Below are 18,151 nucleotides of genomic sequence, written 5' to 3'. Positions count from 1 at the left end.
CTCCAGCAGGAGCCTCTGTTGCCTTCCACCGCCTTCCCGAGGAGCAGCCGCGGCTGCTGGGGCTGCCTCCTCTTCCCACCAAGCCAATGGTGCCTTGCAGAGCTTACATCGTACCAGGCTGTCTCCCCACCCGCTGTGACTAGCCAGCCCCTCCCTGGGCCGGCCAGTGGTGCTCTAGCTGGTGGATCAAATGTGTGTGCACAGGGTTCCCTGGGTGCATGGGGCCTTCCCTAGCATAGGCCCACGGGTGACAGCGCCTGTCCTCATGTGAGCCGGCAACGTGCCCCCTTCGCACCGTGCCCACGTGGCAGCCTCGTTGTGCACGCCGGTCTCGGCTGAGATCACTGACCCTGCTGAGGAGTGGAGTGTTGAGAGACGAAGTCCGCGGTGAGTCTTGGGGGGTGGGAGGGCTGCCTTCTGAGGAGAGGAGGCGCTCGGGGGACAAAGAGCTAGCCTGAGACGCACCATCCTCCAGCAGACACTGGCCCTACCCGCTCCCCACACACTCCGCCCTCTCTCTCTGGGGGGCTCTGCCCACTCCCAAAGGGCATGAGACGCTCCGCCTCTCTCCTCGGGACCCAGAAGCTGCCACGTCCCACAAAGCTCCCAGCATCGGTGACGAGAGATTCTCCAGACGGCCCAGCCGCCCATGCCCAACCAGCTGGCCCACGCTGAGGGAGCGAGCTGCAAATCAGAGAGAGCCTTTGTCTCTCCCTCTTCCCTCCACCCTCCCTTCTCTCTCTCTCCCCCCACACCCTTCCTTCCCCTTCCCTTTCTCGCTCCCCCTCTCCCTCACTCCATCGGGTTGTGAGTGAGCCTTGTGCTCAGAGGTGAAAGGCAGCGGCCTCCGGGGCACACGTGGGCCCCTCTCCTCGGCCTTTCATCTCGCTCTGTGTGGAGAGGCCGTTTCATGCCAGGACGGCAGGAGGATCGGCGGAATTAATGAGGGGAGCCAGGGCTGAGTGCAGGCACGCAGCTTGCCAGGGGCCTTTGAAGTCGCTGATGAATTTGCCGCAGTACCACTTGACTTCAAAAGTGCTGCTTGTCGGATCCCATGTCCTCCAGGTCGGGCACCGGGAAGCCATTGGCGGCTTGCTGATGTCAGGAGGTGATGGTTAGATATGGCTTGTATCTCATCTCTCCCGGGCCTGAGGTGAGCTGTTTAGCATCTGAGGAGATGTACAGACAAGCAGTCGCCTTGCACGCCATGCCCGGGGCTGGAGCACGCTCCTTGGCTCCCACTGCAGGGACTGACCTTGTCCTGCCGGATGGGGTCATTTGATCAGTGTGAGGGGGCTACTTACCAGCTCAAGATCTCTAGGAGAGGAGAGTCTCACATCTGGAGCAGGGTGCCAGTACTCTGGATCCTTCAGGGCGGGGTTTTACACATCTGGAGCAGGTGCCAGCAGCTCTGGATCAGGGAAGGGCCCCACATCTGGACCAGGGTGTTAGCTTTGGTTCTTCACCTCTGCTGTATTAGATGAATGGTGGAAGACAGACAGGGAATAAGAGCCCTCTGCTGGATTCATCTGCCATCCCCCTCTGGTTTTTAGTGGCTGGTGACAGATCTTAGTTCCATGTATCTCTCAAGTTGCTCTCCGGGTCCTTCTGCTCTCGGCTCCTTCTAGCCCATCCCAAAGTAGCTGAGCCAGTCTGAATATAGTCCTGGCCCAGCGTCCCACAGCATCTAGCTTAGGAGATCCTGGTGGACAACCACCCTCGCTTGACTCCTAGTGTGATCCAGTGTTCTTAAAATCTTTCTGTCTCCTGCATCCCGCATTCTCCCGCGCTTGGGGAGCAGGGTGTGGAGTCCTGCTGGCTCATTGCCCCTGCATCTGAAGGGGGCATTCCCCGCAGCCCGTGTCTCGGAAGCACTCCAGTTATGCCCCAAGACTGTCGTGGTTTCTGCCGTGGTCTCACCGCTGGCGGAGAGGGCCACGTTTTGTGCTGCCCTGTTGCCAGCTCTCAGGGTTGTATCATGAGTCTCGGGCTGCTATGCTGTTTTCCTGATGACCCCTAAGCTCTTGGCCTCCGGAGTCGGTGAGAGTCTCTGCTTCTGTGATCACACGTACCCAGCCCTTCTGGGTGCCACGAAAGCTTGAGAGCATGACTCCTCTCCCCTCCCTTAACACTCCCCAATCACCTCAATTTTAGGCCAGTCTCATGAGTTGGGGGCCTGCCTCCTGATTTCTGAATTCCTGGAGCCAGGGTGCTCGGGAGGTGCCTGATGATACATACCAGGTCGCCTTATCCAGCAGACTCTCCTTTAACCTGCACCCATCTCTCTCTCTCTCTCTCTCTCTTTCTCTCTCCTACCAGCTTCTGGAGGCACCTGCTCTCGTCTTTCTGCAGCTCTTCCTCTCTCTGTCCCCAGTCCACCCTCCCTCCGTCTGTGTGTGGGTGTGTATGTGTGTGGCAGGCTACCGCTGTGGCTTTTCTTCCACAGGAGGAGATGGCGCTGCTCTTCCTTCTAACCTGGCTTCTTTCTGGTTTTGAGGGCATGGGGGAGGTGCGGAGGTTGATTTTGGTTTTTTTTTTTTTCTCCTTCCTCCCCTTGCAGGAATTCAGATTCTCTCTCTTGTATTTCCCTTTTCTTTTCTCCCCTCTTCTCCGGCCGATGTAGTGATCTAGACAGAGACTTTTGGAATAACAATGACAACACAGTGCAGCAGAAATGGAGCTCCTACCCTCCCAAGGAGTTTATACTAAACATTTCACCTTACGCCCCATACGGTGATCCACGACTTTCCCTCAAGTGAGTCTTTCGTTACCTGGTTTGATCATGTGTAGTGAGTATATGCGCAACCCGCCACCCGCCCTCCCCTCCTCGTCCTGCTCCTCCCTTCACCCTCTTCCTCTTCGCTCCACCTCTTCTCCCCACACACTCCACCCCCATGGGCAGACGGCCATGGAGACGAGCAACCCCTCCTGCCCTTCCCCCCTTCTCTCAGTGGTTCCCAACCATTGGCATTGGCGCCAGTACTGGTACACCAAGCCGGTTCCCTGGGCTCACCCCCTCTCTCCCTTAGGCTCAAATCTGAGCCACAGGGAGCGTTGCCAGGGACTTTGATGGCCCTTCCCAAGGTGCCGCTGCACAGGGGCCCTGTTGCCCCACTCCTGGCTGCCCCCGTTTGGGGCTGGGCCTGAGCCTCCAGGTTAGAGTGCAGCCCGCCGAACGGCACAGCCGTGGCCTCCGGGCCCGATCCAAAGCTTACACCAGCCAATCGGTAAGCTTGGCATTGATTGGTTCCACTCAGGCCCTTGCCCTGCTAGACTGGTACGGCTGCCCCCATGGGCTGGGAACCACTGCCCCGAGTGACTCGCTGAGAGAGGCAAGCGCTGCCCCCCCTCCTGCTGCCCCAGGTCCCCTCAGCTCTCCCTCCCTCACCCCGTGCCCCCTTCTCTGCAGCACAGGACGGGGTTGCGCGTTTGAGTCCCCCCTCAGCGTGTACTCTGCATTTGCACTGTGTGGTGGTGACTCTGGTGCTGGTAAGCTCTCACTAACATGGCTTTTCTCTCCCTCTGCCTGTACTGGTGCCTCTCCTAACAGTTTTCTCCATTGTTTAACCCCGCGTTGTCTATGGGATAACGTAACTTTGCTGCCATCACACACTCACCACCGAGCCGGGGCCGCCTGTTGTTTTTTTCCTCTCCTCTCGCTGGTGCCGAAGGCTTTCCCTCAGCCCTTTCTTTTGCAGTGCTGATGTCTCTCTTTCTCTCTCTGTCTGTCTGTCTCTTGTCTGTCCGTCTTTCTCTTTCTCTCTCTCTCTCTCTTTCTCCCCACACGTGCGGCCTCCTCCCCGCCACCCCCCTGGCGCCCGTCCCGGCGGATCTGGCCCACCCCAGTGGCTCTCTGCTGTCGGGCGCTAAGTTGGCCGCCTCTTCTGCTTCGGGGTTGGCGGGGGAGCGAGAAGGACGGCTGGGGGAGAAGCAGCAGCTCCGAGAGGACGGCATGAAGAGCAGCGTGTCTGCCCACAGCGAGCCCAGCAATGGGAAGGCGGGGAGAGGCCGATGGCACACGGTGCAGAGCCATCTAGCCGCAGGGAAGCTCAGCTTATCCAAGTGAGTGAGAGCACTTCACAGGCCCGGCCCCACGAGGCACTGCAGCCGGGGGTCCAGCCGAGCCCGGGCATGGGCGAATATCACTGTTTGAGGGGCCTATTCTGGGGGGATGAGGCAGGAGGCCCAGGAGAGTGTGGGAGCATGTGAACGGTTTACCCCACCCCAGTGGGATCAGACAGGGCAGTCTGGATTAGCAGAGGTGACAGGAAACACGTCACCACCTGGTTTGGATTTAACCCCTATGTGTGATGAGATCCTTGGCTAAGTATTACTGTCACTATCTCCACGGCAGTAGCAGCCCAGTCATAACCCAGAGCCCCTGGGTGGAATCCCCACCATTGGGGACCAGGTTTAACAACCCCTTGACAGCCATGTTCGAGGTATACTTGGATCTGGCTCAGCGAAGGGGAGTGGACCAGATGGCTTCTCAAGGGCCCTGCCAGCCCCCTTTCTCTGTGATTGTGCTAGGCACTGGAGAAACAGCAGAGAGGGTCTCTGCCCCAAAGAGCTTACAACCCAAGTAGAAGACTTTGGACCACAGGTGGATCTAGCCAGGAGAGTTTGAAGGAGGACCACAAGGTGGCTTTGTGGATGCTTACGGGGAGCTCCTCCCATGCATGGGGAGCTGCCTGGGAGAGCACCTGAAGGGGCTTGTTGAATCGTTTAACCAGTGGGTGATGGAGGCGGGCACGACTGGCAAAGCGGAGGGGGAGCTGACGTCTCGGTGGCATTGGAGAGACGTTGGGTAGGATGGGGCTGAGCCTCACAGGTCCTGGAAAGTGACAAGTCGTTTATGTTTGACGTGGTGGAGGAGGGGCCAGCAGAGCGCTGGCAGGGGAAGAGGGGAGAGAAAGTCGAAGCTGCAAGCCTGGAAGACGATCTTTGCGTCCATGTTTTGAAGACGGGGCAGGGCTGCATTTGCCAAGGCCAGAGCGGAGGAGGTTGGGCAAGCTGGGGTGAGTGTGGGTGAGACTATTAACACTGTGGATGGGACAGGAAGGCTGGACCGTAGGCAGGGAGATGTTTAGACCCTGCCTGGACGTGAGGATCCAGGCGTGGGCTGCAGGCCTGGGTGACAGGAATGATGGCGGAGCTGTCCATGGCAACTGAGAGGGGAGAGCTTAGGAAGCGTGGGGGGCAGATGAATTCATTTGATCTCCAGACACAGGAGCCCATCCCTGTGTCACAAATGCTAGTTGGCTGGTTCCCCCAGCTGGCAGAGCTGCACCTTCTGTGTTGGGGGGGGTAGGACCCGCCCCCCTCCTGAGCATCCCTGTCGATGCGCTTGAGTCAGTTAATCCTGGGGATACCCACCGCCTGCTCCATGGGCCAGAAATGGAGATTGCCTGCCCCTTGTTCAATCTCTCTGAAGTGAGGCTGTCTCGGGGCTCCATGCCAGAAGCAGGGGGAGACTTACAGGTACCAGCCAGGTTAGGGGTCAGGCCTGTGTTTCTGCAAGAATCGGGGGAGGGGGTGAGTGAGTGAGCATGGGAGGAGGCTACTCAGCTGGCTTTCTATGCCTTTCATACTCAGTACCCAACCCACGGGGCTCTGGTAACTCTGCTCCAATGGGAGAACACTCCACTACCCAGTCAGCAGTTTGTGTGGTGGAACAGCTTGGGACATCCCATTGCTACCTTTCGGGGCAGGACCGCAGAGGGGCTCACAGCAGTAGTGACTTCTTGAAGTCCGGACTTTTGGACCCTGTAATTTTGTTCCCTTAGTCTGAGGTCACAGGGGAATTTGGGGGAAAATATGCGGTTTCTCAGTTAGACAAAACAACGTTTCTTTAGGACACTTGTAACTCAGTTTGGCTTAAAGGTTTTGGACCAGAGTCTTGGCCACTGTTAATTGTCATATCTTTATTGATTTACTTGGAGCTACGTTGATTTACACCAAACTGAGGTTTTGGCCCTAAATTTCTACTCTCAATGGGTTAAACTGCCCAAGATCCAGGAAGCTACAGACTCCAACGGTGCAATATTTAACTCAGATTCTATGCTGTGTTGTATTCTCTGAGTAACGTGCTTAATTCTACACCCTAACTAGAAATAAGCAAAAATAGTCTCTCAGAAGAACATATCTAGATGTACTGTGAGTTTTAACCTATCACTGTGTACATTCATTTAAAAACTAAGGCAATCCCAGACAAAATGCTTGGTTAAGATACCAGTAAGATTGTAATTATAATGTACTCAAACATATTATTTAACATTGTGTTAGAGCCTTCGGCTGTGTCCAGACTCAGGGGTTTTTTCGAAAAAACTTCACCTGCGTCTAGACTGCAGCCGCGTTCTTTCGAAATTAAATCGAAAGAATGCGGCTTTTCTTTCGACGGTGGTAAACCTAATTCCACGAGGAAGAAAGCCTTCTTTCGAAAGTGCTCTTTCGAAAGAAGGCGTTCTTGAAAGCAAACAGGCTTTTTAGAAAGAGAGCATCCAGACTCACTGGGTGCTTTCTTTCGAAAAAGCGGCTTGCTTTTTCGAAATTCCGCGTGCAGTCTAGACGCTCTCTTTCGAAAGAGGCTCTTTCGAAAGTATCTTTCGAAAGAGCCTCTTTCGAAAGAGGCTTGCAGTCTAGACATAGCCTTCTTGTTATAAAGAATAATTGGAAAGCAAGGCAGTTATAAGTTAAGGTGAAAGAAAGAAAGAAAGAAAGAAAGAAAGAAAGAAAGAAAGAAAGAAAGAAAGAAAGAAAGAAAGAAAGAAAGAAAGAAAGAAAGAAAGAAAGAAAGAAAGAAAGAAATTCAGGGGTTCCAGACCATGAAACCTTATGCCCAAATACAGTTGTTAGTCTTTAAGGTGGCATAGGACTCCTCATTATAATAAACAACCCTAACTTTGTCCCTATACAAACTTCTGTATTCCTGAGACATCATTCCAATGGCTCTTTCCATATATTTCCTATATGAACTATATGCCCCTACTATAGAGACCTCTTTCTATATTATGATATGCAAAATTAATTCTTGCTACTTTGGAACAACATGCCCAGCTAAAATTTCTTCTCAAATCCATGATCCTGGGCTGTTTCAGCCAAGGCACCTGTGTCTGATCCATTTGATACAGAGTAAAGAAAGACCTCTCCTTCCCACCCACAAATGCCCACTAAAGCAAGACAGGATAACACACATCACACTTTCTATATGTGGTCCCCAAATTCATAATCTGTTCCACAAAAGGCAAGTTTTGGTGTTCCGATACCATGGAGATGGGAGTAGTGTTGGATAGATGGAAGGACGGATATATGCATCTAACAGATGGGATGGATGAGTGTGCATAAGGATAGATAGATCAATAGATAGTGTGGGATAGAGAGAGAGAGAGTGAGTGAGTGAGTGTCTGTATGGGGATGGATAGATAGAGTGTATGGGGATGGATGGATAGATAGACAGAGTGTATGGGGATACACAGGAGTGTATGGAGAGAGAGAGAGATTGTATGGAGATAGATTAAGTGCGGATAGATAGATGACTTGAGGCATTTGGCATAGGCATCGGTCTATGATGTGTGGCTAGCACATTTTAGAATAGGGCAGAGTTAAATTGTTTGAGAAAATGTAACTGAATTTCTAGACTGTCGTGCCTTTGCATTGTCATGAATTTCTCCTTGGCTTTGTCTTTACTCCTTTTTTAAATACAATGTCACTGTTTTAAGGTTTCTAGCAGAAGGAATTGATCTGCCTGACAGACCTGGTTGTATCTTAATGAAGTCACTTTTGTTGGGGAGTAACACAGCTGTTCCAGTAGCTGACACCTGTGTGCTTGTGATGGGGCTGTCCCTTACATTGTCTGTCAGGAGGTGGTCGACCTTCTCTTGCTTATGCCATAGGAATGGCAGTATCCCGGGGGCGGGAGTAGGTACTAGCAGGTGCTAGAGTGCCAGGTGTGCTTGATACCAGGTTCGTACAGCCCCCCTGCCTCAGAAGCCGCTCCCCTGTGCCAGTTACCACTGACACAAATGAATCTATTCCTCTGGCTCAGGGCCTGGAGCAGCCAATTTTAGTTTCCTGTGACTGAGAGGTTGTAAATTGGACTAATTTAGGATTTGATAGAAAACTGAAATGAGGTTGCCTAGCATGGAAGCGAAGGCAGCAGCTGGGAAAAGCCCATCTCTGTTGCATGCCAGGCAGCGCTGGGGCTGGGGACACCAAGAGGGTTTTGCTCCTTCCTCATCGCATTGGCCAAGGAACCCCAAAATACACATCAAGGCAGAGGCAATGCCAGCTGGGTCGCACACCTTCCCAGAGTACCTGGGTCTGTGAAGCCGGCTCTCTGCTTATTCGGGTCTTCACTCTTTCTCCTTCCCTTTACTCTTTTCTGATCTCTCTCTTTCTCGGTCTTTCTTCTTTTTCTTTCTCGCCCTCTCTCCTTTCTGCTCTGCGTGATGCACGAAGGCGCCGCTTCACCATTGCGTTTCAGCCATTCTTACAGCCCAAACCCACGTGGAAATTAGACCAGGTTTTCCTGCTGCTGCCATGGTGAACGCGAGTCCCCCAGTGCCTGGGTGGCATATGACACGGAGGTGACATCTGCTGTCACTCTGGCTGGGCTGTTCTGCTTCCTTTGTACCCTTGGGAACCAAGCAGGGTCTTAGGTTTGAAATGACAATCAGGTGGATGGTGAATACCCTGGCCTCAGCCCAGCTGGCTGCTACAGGAGCTGGGGCACAAAGAGGTTAATTGGGTACCTGGCCTCATGCTTCTCTGTTTAGCCACATGCTGCGCAACCTTCATTGGCTGTCCAGCTGCGTGTGTAGCTGGGTACTCTGTATGCGTCCCAGCCGTGTGCTCTGCAATGTGCTCCAAGTGCGTGCTCTCATGTAACAGCTGTGTGCTCGGCGACGGGTTTGGTGAGGTATCCAGATGTGCACTCTCACACACCTGGCTGTGTGCTCAGCTTTGGCTCCATCGTGTCTTCACCAGGGGCTCCCCTGCATTGCCAGCTGTAGCACCCGCCCCGTGTTCCATCGTGTGCCCGGCTGTACGCTACTTTGCATGCTCAGCTTTGTCTGGCCGTGCTCGGCCGCATTTCTGGCTGAGTGGTTGGCCGTGTGTCCTGTCATGTGCTGTTTGCGTGTTTAGCCGTGGCCTGGCTACCTGTTGAGTCCTGTGCTGCCATGTGCCGGGCTGCATGTTTAGCCATGTGATCTCTCATGGGGCTGGCTGCATGGTTAGCTCTTGGTACCATTGCAACTTCTGACCCCGCGCTCTGTCTTGGGCCTGCCGTGGGGCTCCGTAGCTCATCCCTGGATGAGGCCCCAGCCTGGGGCTTTGTCATGCATAGCCACCTGGGCAGCTGGCTGTGCTTTTCAGCTGTTCCTCCAACTCTTTCCACCCGGGTTCAAACACTGCAAAGGCCAGATCCCTTTGGAGTCAGAGATGCAGAACCATCCTGAAAGTTAAAAAAAACCCATAGATGCAAGAGCCAAGGGGGCGTCTGCAACCTCTCTGCAGGGCAAAGAAAGGCTTGAGTCCAGAGGCTGTCACCTCATGGCTGGGCTTTGGGCTGCCTCCCAGTTGGCACTGCGCCGTCCGCAGCGTGTTTGTGGCGGGGGTGGAGGAAGGGGCAGCCAATCAGGAAAAAGAATACTGGGAAGTCCTGGCTCCGGGCATGCGCCAGGCCTGATATTGCTCCTCCGCCCCGTGGCATGTGCTCTGTACACTCAAGGGGCCTCTGTGGTGCTTGAACTTGGAACCTGAATGGCTGGGAATGCGCCTTTTTCACTGGGGATGCTACAGCCTGGCCAGGCCACCAGCTTTGCTGCATTTCCCTGAGGAGCATGGTCCTAGGACTTTGGAGAGTCCGCAACCTCACAGTCCCTTGCGGGGACTGAGCGGCTGCCTGGCTGCAGCCAATGGGGAGAGGGGTGTTTCCCACGTGACGGGAAGCAGCGCAGACACTGGGGGGTTCGCCTTCCCACAGCAGCCTAATTAGCTCAGAAAGGAGGTCGGCCGGCGTGCCGAGAAGGCGCAGGCTTCCCACGAGCCAAGCGGGGAAAGGAACAGGGACAGCGGTTTCCCCAGCACCTGTTCACGGGGCACAGACGCGACGCGCCCGCGAGGACCGGACAGAGTTTGGGAGTCGTGGAGTGGGGCAGGCAGGCAGGCAAGATGGCCACGGGGCAGGGGGCTCGCACCTCCGGAAAGGCAGAGACAGGGCCGAGACCTAGCTGGACGGCTTGCTGGCTCCAAAGGCCCCTGACAGAGAGTGCGCCACGGTGGGGCATCTTCTCTCTAACGCTCGTCTTTTGCTTCCTCCAATTTTGCCCCTTCACCTTCTTCTCCTTTCTTTCCTCTCCTGTGCCCTCCCCCTCCCTAAGTTTCGAGGACTCCACCATGTCCACAGCCACTACCCTTGAGTATATCCCCACCTCAGCAGGCGACCCGAAATGCCAGCGCCCTCGCACGCTGATGCGCCAGCAGAGCCTCCAGCAGCCGCTTAGCCAGCACCAGAAAAGCAACCACAGCCAGCCCACCACCAGCCAGAGCCTGGGGCACCTACAGTCTCACACCAGCTCCTCTTCCAGCGGCAGCAACCCCCGGGGCTCCCGGAGCGGCCAGTCGCGGCAAGGGGTCTCGGCTGGCTCCAAGCACCGGCCAGCTGGCGGCCGGAGCCGCTCCAACCCCGGGAGCTGGGACCACATGGTGGGGCAGATTCGCAACCGAGGCTTGGATGTGAAGTCCTTCCTGTAAGTTCTCTCTCTCTTCTCTCCCTCTCTCGTTTGTTTCACCTGCTCCTTTGCGAGCTGGGGGCCAGCGCCCGGTGCTGTGCTGGGCATGGAATTTTCCTCCCGCCTGGGCAGCGCCGCCAGCTTGCTCACTGCTCTGATGCTTATTTACAAGTGGCAGGAGGCATCTGTTACCCTGCATGGATCTCTGTCCCCGCTCTCATGGGACACATAGGAAGAGGGGTGGGGGATCTCTCTCCTTTCTCTCCCTCCAAGTGTTGTCTAGGGAAACGTTCCCTCCTTCCCTCCCCCTCTTCTCCCATCAAAGCCAGTCACTTCTATTTTGTGCCCGGGGCTTTGCCCTGAAGAGCCAGTAAAATCTCAGGAAAGAGCCCTCTGTCAATTTGGCAGCCCAGCCTACTTGCCTCTGGGCACCAGGAAGTCCCATCCACTCCAGGGGGAATCCCTGATCGCCTCCTAAAGCCAGAGAACAGACCCATTGAGTCTGTCTCAGCAGAGCTGCTGGGTTCCTGCCTCAACTCCCCCCCCCCTCCAACTCTGGGGGAATGTCAGCTTGGGCTCCGCACCCAGCAGCTGCCTCGCTCTAGAATGGGCTGAACCAAAATCCCGCATCGGCCCCATGAGAAAGTGCCCGTGCGGCCTGGCCGTGTCCCCGGGGCAGCTGCAGACCGCACGCGATCTTGCCTTCAGGAGACAGAGAGCCTGTCAGCTCAGGGTGAGGGATTCCCTTCCCTCCATGGGGCAGGCTCTCTTGGTGCCACTGGGAAACTGACATTCCCTCCGCGGCTGTCTGCGCTCCCTCCCCAAGGTTGTCGCTGGTTGTTTATTGCTGATAGCCCTGCCTGTCAGCCCCTCAGTCCTCCGCGGCAGTGATCCCTAACTGCGGCTGTGTCACGGCAGCGGGAGGCGTGTGATCTCCCATCAGTGGCAAATGCATCTCCTATCAGCGAGGGCTTTTACGTGCCCAGTGCCGAGGACTGAGCTGAGTCCCTCACTGTCAGCAGAGCTCTCCGTGTGACAGTCTCACTTCCCTTCTGCCTGGCCCTGCCTATACTCTCCCAAGCCGCCGCGCTCTTCCGTGCAGACTTCCTCCAGCTGGGCTCATGCACAGCAGGAGCCACATGTTAACTCCCAGGGCGCGTATTCCATGCTGGGCCAGATCCTCCGCTGGGGGGGACTGTTGTAAGGCCCTTGGAGTGAATGGGCCAGATCCCCAACTGGTGTAAGGCCCCGCTGCTCCCATGACTCAGTTAGGAGTCTGGCCTGGGATTCAGGAGACCTGGTTTCACTTCGGGCTCAGCTATGGACTCCCTGCATGAGCGTGGGCTGCCCCGGGACGTGGGATAATGCTGCCTGTCCTCAGAGCAGTGTGCTGAAATGAGAACCCATTAGCAGGCAGGGCTCAGAGGCCCAGCAAGCACTCGGACAGGGAAGGCGTTCCCCGGCCTGACGCCAGTTGAGGCTGTGACTCATGGCAGGGCATGGAGTGGACGTTCAGCCACGTCGTGCTCTTTGAGATCCACGCGTGGAAGACGCCCACTCGCTAGAGCCCTGACGGGGACCAGCCGCCTCTGTGTTAATTTGTTATTCATTCCCACCACTCACATGGCTGTTCCCACCCCGCTCGGCACCACGGCCCTTTCGCCTCCTGGCCTTCGCCTTAAAGATTGTCCTAGCAGACTCCATTTGCCTGCTTCCTGATTTATGGATGAATCTCATTAGCCCTTCAGGGGATTATAGACCTCTCTGTTTGCTCAGCTTCATTTGCTTATTCCACCCTTAATTGGTTGGAAAAAAGTTCCCACCGAAGGAGATTGAGCTGAGCGGCTCTGCTGCTTTTGCCATCCGAGGAGCCGCTGCCATTTAGTTCCATTACTTCCAAAAAACCATTAACTTTGTTTTTCATCTTGTTTACCATCAAACTCTTGCTCCTCAGCATTTTAATGCACATGCATTTATTAACCTCAGGAGGCCACGCTAACGAGGCTGCATCATCTGCGCAAAACATCCTGGGATTGGAGTGAAAACACTCGCGCTTCTAAAGAGGGAGCCGAGCCTTTAAATAGCAAGGCGTGCGTGCCAGCGGGCCCCCTCCCACACACACACACATATACCCAGTAGGCTGGGGCTGAGTGGGTTATTCTGGTAGACAGGCAGAGCACAGAAATAACTGCCTCGTATTGCTTTCCCGTGCAAGCAGCGGATGCGGTTAACACGTGGATGCGCTGCCCAAGAGGGGAGCTGCTTGATGTGCTCAGCAATGGGAGAGGAGGGAAGCTTGGTAAATCTCTAGGAAGAGGTGGCCCGGGTTTGGAGAGCCCTCGCTTTACGCCTTCCAGAAGGGGCGATCCTCATCAGCTTCCCAATGGGACCCATCACTTGCTTCTAGCCCTCTGCAGTTGTGAGTCTCTCTCTTCATGCTCATGCGCCACCACCGTGAACCACAGAGCCCTCGGTGCGTCTCACGCACTGGGCAGGGTAGTCCCCTGAAGCATGTGGCGCTGCTGGGATCTAACCCCCCCCTCCCGGGCACCCTACTCACGAACTTGCTCCAGGAACACTCTCTAGCTTGGTGGGTCCCCAGCCCCGGGATCCAAACACCCTTAGACTGAGGACGTCCCTTTAACAAGACAGCCCCTTTAAATCTGTGGCACGTGCAGACACGTGAGTGCTAGTTTGGGTTCTTGGACGGCTCTCTCTGAGCCCTGAACAGCCAGGCTCATGCCTGCTACAGCTCTTGGCTTTGCAGGTGGAGGGGTACAAAATATAGACCCAATAAAAGAGTGTGAAAATTCTCTGAAGCCGGGGTATCCGGCCAGTTCTGAAACAGTAGCCACTACAGAGAGCGAGCCAAATAGCCACCTGTGGCTCGTGTGTGGGACACCACGGCTCTAAAGTGATCCTAAAGCAGGCAGTATCTGTAGGAGACACAACGGCATGGTGTGCTGGGAAAGCTCAGCTGGAACTCGGTTGGGATGATGCGCACTGATCCCATTGTGCCCCAGGTGAGCCTGCATTCCCCGTCTCTCCGTGCTGAGAGGAGGACGCACCTGGGTCAGTATCTGCTCCAGGTCTCTCTTGCTCCATTTTAGTCTGGCGGAGCCTCACTCTCTCTCTGGGGCGCTGAAACAGCTTGTATAGTTGGGCGCTGAGAGCCATTGGTCCCAACTGCAAACCCTGTCTCTGACGGGAACCATGTCAAGCCAGGAGGTCCCTCGCGCCCGTGTAACACCAACAGGCAGAACCCGACTTGGGACTCAGTGCAGGAGGCTCTACCACGTGGGCTGTAGCGCACAGCCGTGGATTCTCTCTGTAACTGGTCTCAGTGCCAATAGCTGGGACAGTGCCCTGCACCTTGACGGTGTGTGGCTTACCCCAGCCCCCGTGTTCTCCCTCCCCTTCTTTTCTCTCTCGTGTATATCTGGAGCAATTTCGCTCTCTCATCCTGCCAATTGCAGTGCATTTTTGAGATACAAATCATGCAGCAGAAGCAACCCTTCCAGACGTTGCAGGGGCATGCAACACATGATCTTCCCTAGCTCCTCCCCTTCTGTCTGCAACCATTCATAGCCCCTCCCACTCCATAGCCCCTCCCACTCGGTCTGGCCGGTGTGAACCTCCATAGCCATTCTCACTCCAGGCGCCGTCTGGCCCGTGTGACCTCGCCTTCCCTCTGCCACTCTGCCTGGCCCCTCTCAGCCCGTGTGACCTTTCTCGGTCCTCTTTCCCACCTGAGCCGCCTTCCCCTCCCCTAGGGAAACCTTTCTAGTTCCATTAAGGAACAGAAAGCAGCAGTGACACACAGGGAGCGAGACAACAGGACCAGGGCTCAGGGGAGGGGTTGCCACTGGTTTCTGCACAGCAAGCCCCATTCTCTCTCTCTAGTGGCCGTTGCTTTGGCTGGCGCAGTCCCAGCCTGCAGCCCTTTGCATGGACAGATGGACATTAAGCCCAGAGGCTTCCATGCTCATCTGAACTCCTGCACAGCACATGGAAGAGAGCGGGGGGGGGGGGGGGGGGCAACCACAGATTCCAGCCTCCCAGCCCAGAACTTGTGCTGGAGCTAGAGCCCAAACCAGCCATGTGAGGCACAATCCTGCAAGGTGCTGAACGCCCTCAGAGCCTAATGACGTGGAGGGGGAATTGAGGTCACCTAGCGCATCCCACTGCCCCGGCAGGAAGGGGACCATAGCATCTTCTAACCCCTGACTTGCAATGTTCTCTAGCGAGACCAAGCCTCCACTGAGCCCATGGGAGACCCTAGTGAGGGAGCACTGCCTAGTGGTTAAAAGGAGCCGGGCGGACTGGGTTCTAACCCCAGCATAGGCAGCGGGTATTACAGGCCAGGGAAAACTCCGCCCCCCGGCATCCTCCTGCCTGCTTCCAGTCCCCCCTCCCTCCCTGCCCTTCTGTGGCCAAGATGTTGGCACAAGCAGGCTGGGGCTGAAGTTCCCAAGGCCTGGGGCTGGAACTGTGCTGCCCGCCTGGGCCATGTGTGCTCTGGGCTCCGATGGGGAAGGGGAGGGGAATGAGTAGGGCCTCAGGCAGAAGGGAACGGCCAAGGGGGCTAACCTCCCCCCGTTGGCTCATTCACCAGCAGCTCAGGAAGCCCAGCTCTGCCACTGACTCGCGTTGGGTATGGGACTTGCGTGGCCGTTCCTGCTGGAGGGGACACGGCGGGAGCTGGTGCACTAAAAATGGCAGTGCAGCAGCAGGCAGTGGGAGGAGCTAGCTGCCCCAAACACAAGCCCATGGGAGGCGCTAGGTGCACACTCACGTGGGTGGCTCCTGTTTTTTGCACACTAGCTAGATCCAGGCTAGCGCAGGTAGGTTTCTGCGAGCCAGCGCGTACAGCCCGGGTGAGCTGGGGCACATGGCTGCGCTGTCCCACCCTTCAGCATCCCGCGCCATGGAGCAGGATGCAAACGCCTGGCTTCGGGGAGGGTCAAGGGCCAGGCTTGCCAAAGGCGATGAAGGGAATTAAGCGACCGGCTTTTGGATCTTTGGGTGCCTTACTCAAACGGGCCAACACTGGCAAAAGCGGGTGCCTAAAACTAGCTGCTGAAGCAGCGTGAATCCTAGAGGCGCCGGCTCCTCTTGAAAACCGGTGGGATTTACAGGGGCTCGGCACGTTTGTGGAGGGGGCCTAGAGGTGGATTTGTGTTTCGGGCCCCTAGTTTGGGTCCTTGTCCCAGCCTCAGCTTGAAAGAGAATAGTAGGATGATAGAGTGGGAATCTGAGGTTCCCAGAAGAATTGGCCCAGATCCTCAAAAGCATTTAGGTGCCTAACCCTCATTGGTGTCAATGGGAGTTAGGCACCCAAATGGCCTTAGTCACTTGCCCAAGGCTTCTTCATGAGTCAGTGGTCGAGCTGGGACTTCAGATGGCCTGAGTCCTGCTTTGTGCCTTACCCGCTGCTCAGTGCTCCCTCACTGAGGAATAGCAAACCGCCTGCCTGTAATGGAGGCACTGAGAACTGCAAGGAGCCACTGAGGGCTACCCTGGCTCTTTCCTGAGCATTGTGCCGTCTGTCCTGACATCCCCTGCTCCCAGAGCTGGCCTTTCCTGTCTGGATCATCTGATCTCAGACACAACCCGCGCTGCAGCTGCAAATCCAATTGCACAGCCCCTGTGCCCAGAGCGCTCCGGCACCTTTTGAAGCCAGCCGAGGGCGGTGAGACCAGAGAGGCGAAAGCTTCCGTGAGAGGCTCTCGTCAGCTGTCATGAGGAGTGGCACGCGCGTGTCGGAGCGGTTGCATCGCGCTCCAGCGGAGAAGGCACAGCGCTTGAACAGAGTCGGGGCGCTGTTTGTTGTCTCCACTACATACAACAGCCTGGGGTCTGCAGAACCACTGCCCCACGGCAAAGGTCTCATGCAGTCCTGCTCCCCCCCCCAAGTGGAATGTCCGTGTGCCCCCAACGGGGGGGAGGTGTCAATTGGAGCTGAGGCTCATTCCGAAGGCCCATGCTTCTAAGCACCCAGCAGTGATCTGTGGAGAATATTTATGGTCCCTTAGGCCTTGGGGGCTTGAGATGGGGAGACAACAGACCCATCCAGCCCTGGGAAATGCTTTGACCACCGAGGCGTTAAATAGGGATGGTTTGGGCCCAATGGCTTAAGCGAGGCCCTTTCCCCTCACAGCAAACCTGCCCTTCCCAGAGGTTCCTCATTTGGTGCCAACTTTCCTTCAATTCCAGCTCTTTCTCTTCACTGCCTCCCATGGGAATCTGCTGCATACGACTAAGACCCTCCAGTATCCTACCCACTGATGCAACCTACCCACACTACTGGGCCCATCTCTGCCGCAAGCCTCCACCTCTGCTCCCATCACAGTCTCCACGCCCACCCTGATTCCACAGCAGCCTCCCCTAATCATTCTCAAGTAGCAACTCTCCCCTACCTTATTCCGGCTCCGTCCATCTCCAGCACCAGCCTGGGTGCCCAGCTGCTGTAAAGCCAGCCTGGCTCTGTGTCCTCCTTGGCTAGAAACAACATCCCTGTACCCCATCACCCCACGTACCACTGTCCCCAGTGGCCACTGCCCAGCGCACAGCTGTTGGCAGGGTCCTCATGACCGTCTCTTCTATACACACCTGTTTTTAATTGATTTGATTCGATTGAGATGGTGATAATTTTACATACAGGCCAGGGGAATTTCTGCCAGCTTGTCACTAAATACATCTCCTTTGGGCTGAGAGAGAGAAATGTTCCCCGAGGTGGGGTGACTTTACAGAAGATTATCCGCTGAAGATTATCACCATCGGATCATAGGTTGTACCATCCTGGATCAGAGCACTGGGCTGTCTACCGTGGTATCTTCCCTCTGCTGTGGCCAATACATGATGCTCCGGAAGGAGGTCCAAATCCATAAGAACATAAGCACGGCCACACCGGGTCAGACCAGAGGTCCATCTAACCCAGTGTCCTGTCTGCCGACTGTGGCCCCAGAGGTGAAACTCCTCCTGAAGTCAATGGGAGATTTTCTGGAGTTGGCCCAGGCTGCATTTTGGCAACTTGTTCATGCGACGCTAAAATACCAACTCAGCGTCATCCACATGCCAGCTGCGCGTTGGTAGTCAGCAAGCCCAGCTGTCCGACCAAGGACCGTCCTACGCAACGCGCCGTCGCTCTTCACTCTCAGAGCTAGGACAGCCCCCACAGCCATAGCAGTCCTAGTTTAACGCCCGTGCTGCCCATGTTGCCCTGTGTTTCCTGCCTTCCACACCAACCTTCCATCCCTGTTTACGTGCTTTCACTTCCATGTTGTCTTCTCCGCTAACCTGCGTCCCTTGGGGTATGTCTACACTACCCTCCTAGTTCGAACTAGGAGGGTAATGTATGCATACCGCACTTGCTAATGAAGCCCGGGATTTGAATTTCCCGGGCTTCATTAGCATAA

General features: G+C 55.8%; 1 protein-coding gene across 4 annotated transcripts in view; it reads left to right on the top strand.

The window, feature by feature from the left end:
* Window positions 1-18,151, top strand: part of SYT7 (synaptotagmin 7) — a 164,906-nt gene that overhangs the window by 94,504 nt on the left and 52,251 nt on the right. The window contains exons 4-6 of one of the 4 annotated variants that reach the window (XM_075928449.2): window positions 2,624-2,755; window positions 3,847-4,062; window positions 10,383-10,751. The exons of 1 other annotated variant lie outside the window; for it this stretch is intronic. In XM_075928449.2, coding sequence (XP_075784564.1) covers window positions 2,624-2,755; window positions 3,847-4,062; window positions 10,383-10,751 — 717 coding nt within the window. The remainder of the gene's footprint in view (window positions 1-2,623; window positions 2,756-3,846; window positions 4,063-10,382; window positions 10,752-18,151) is intronic. 2 more of the 4 variants (XM_075928453.2, XM_075928452.2) reach the window with 2 other exon arrangements.

The sequence above is a fragment of the Pelodiscus sinensis genome, chromosome 5 (assembly GCF_052426305.1).
Source record: "Pelodiscus sinensis isolate ZL-2025 chromosome 5, ASM5242630v1, whole genome shotgun sequence".
NCBI classification, from domain to species: Eukaryota; Metazoa; Chordata; order Testudines; family Trionychidae; genus Pelodiscus; species Pelodiscus sinensis.
This window is presented reverse-complemented; position numbering and strand designations above follow the sequence as displayed.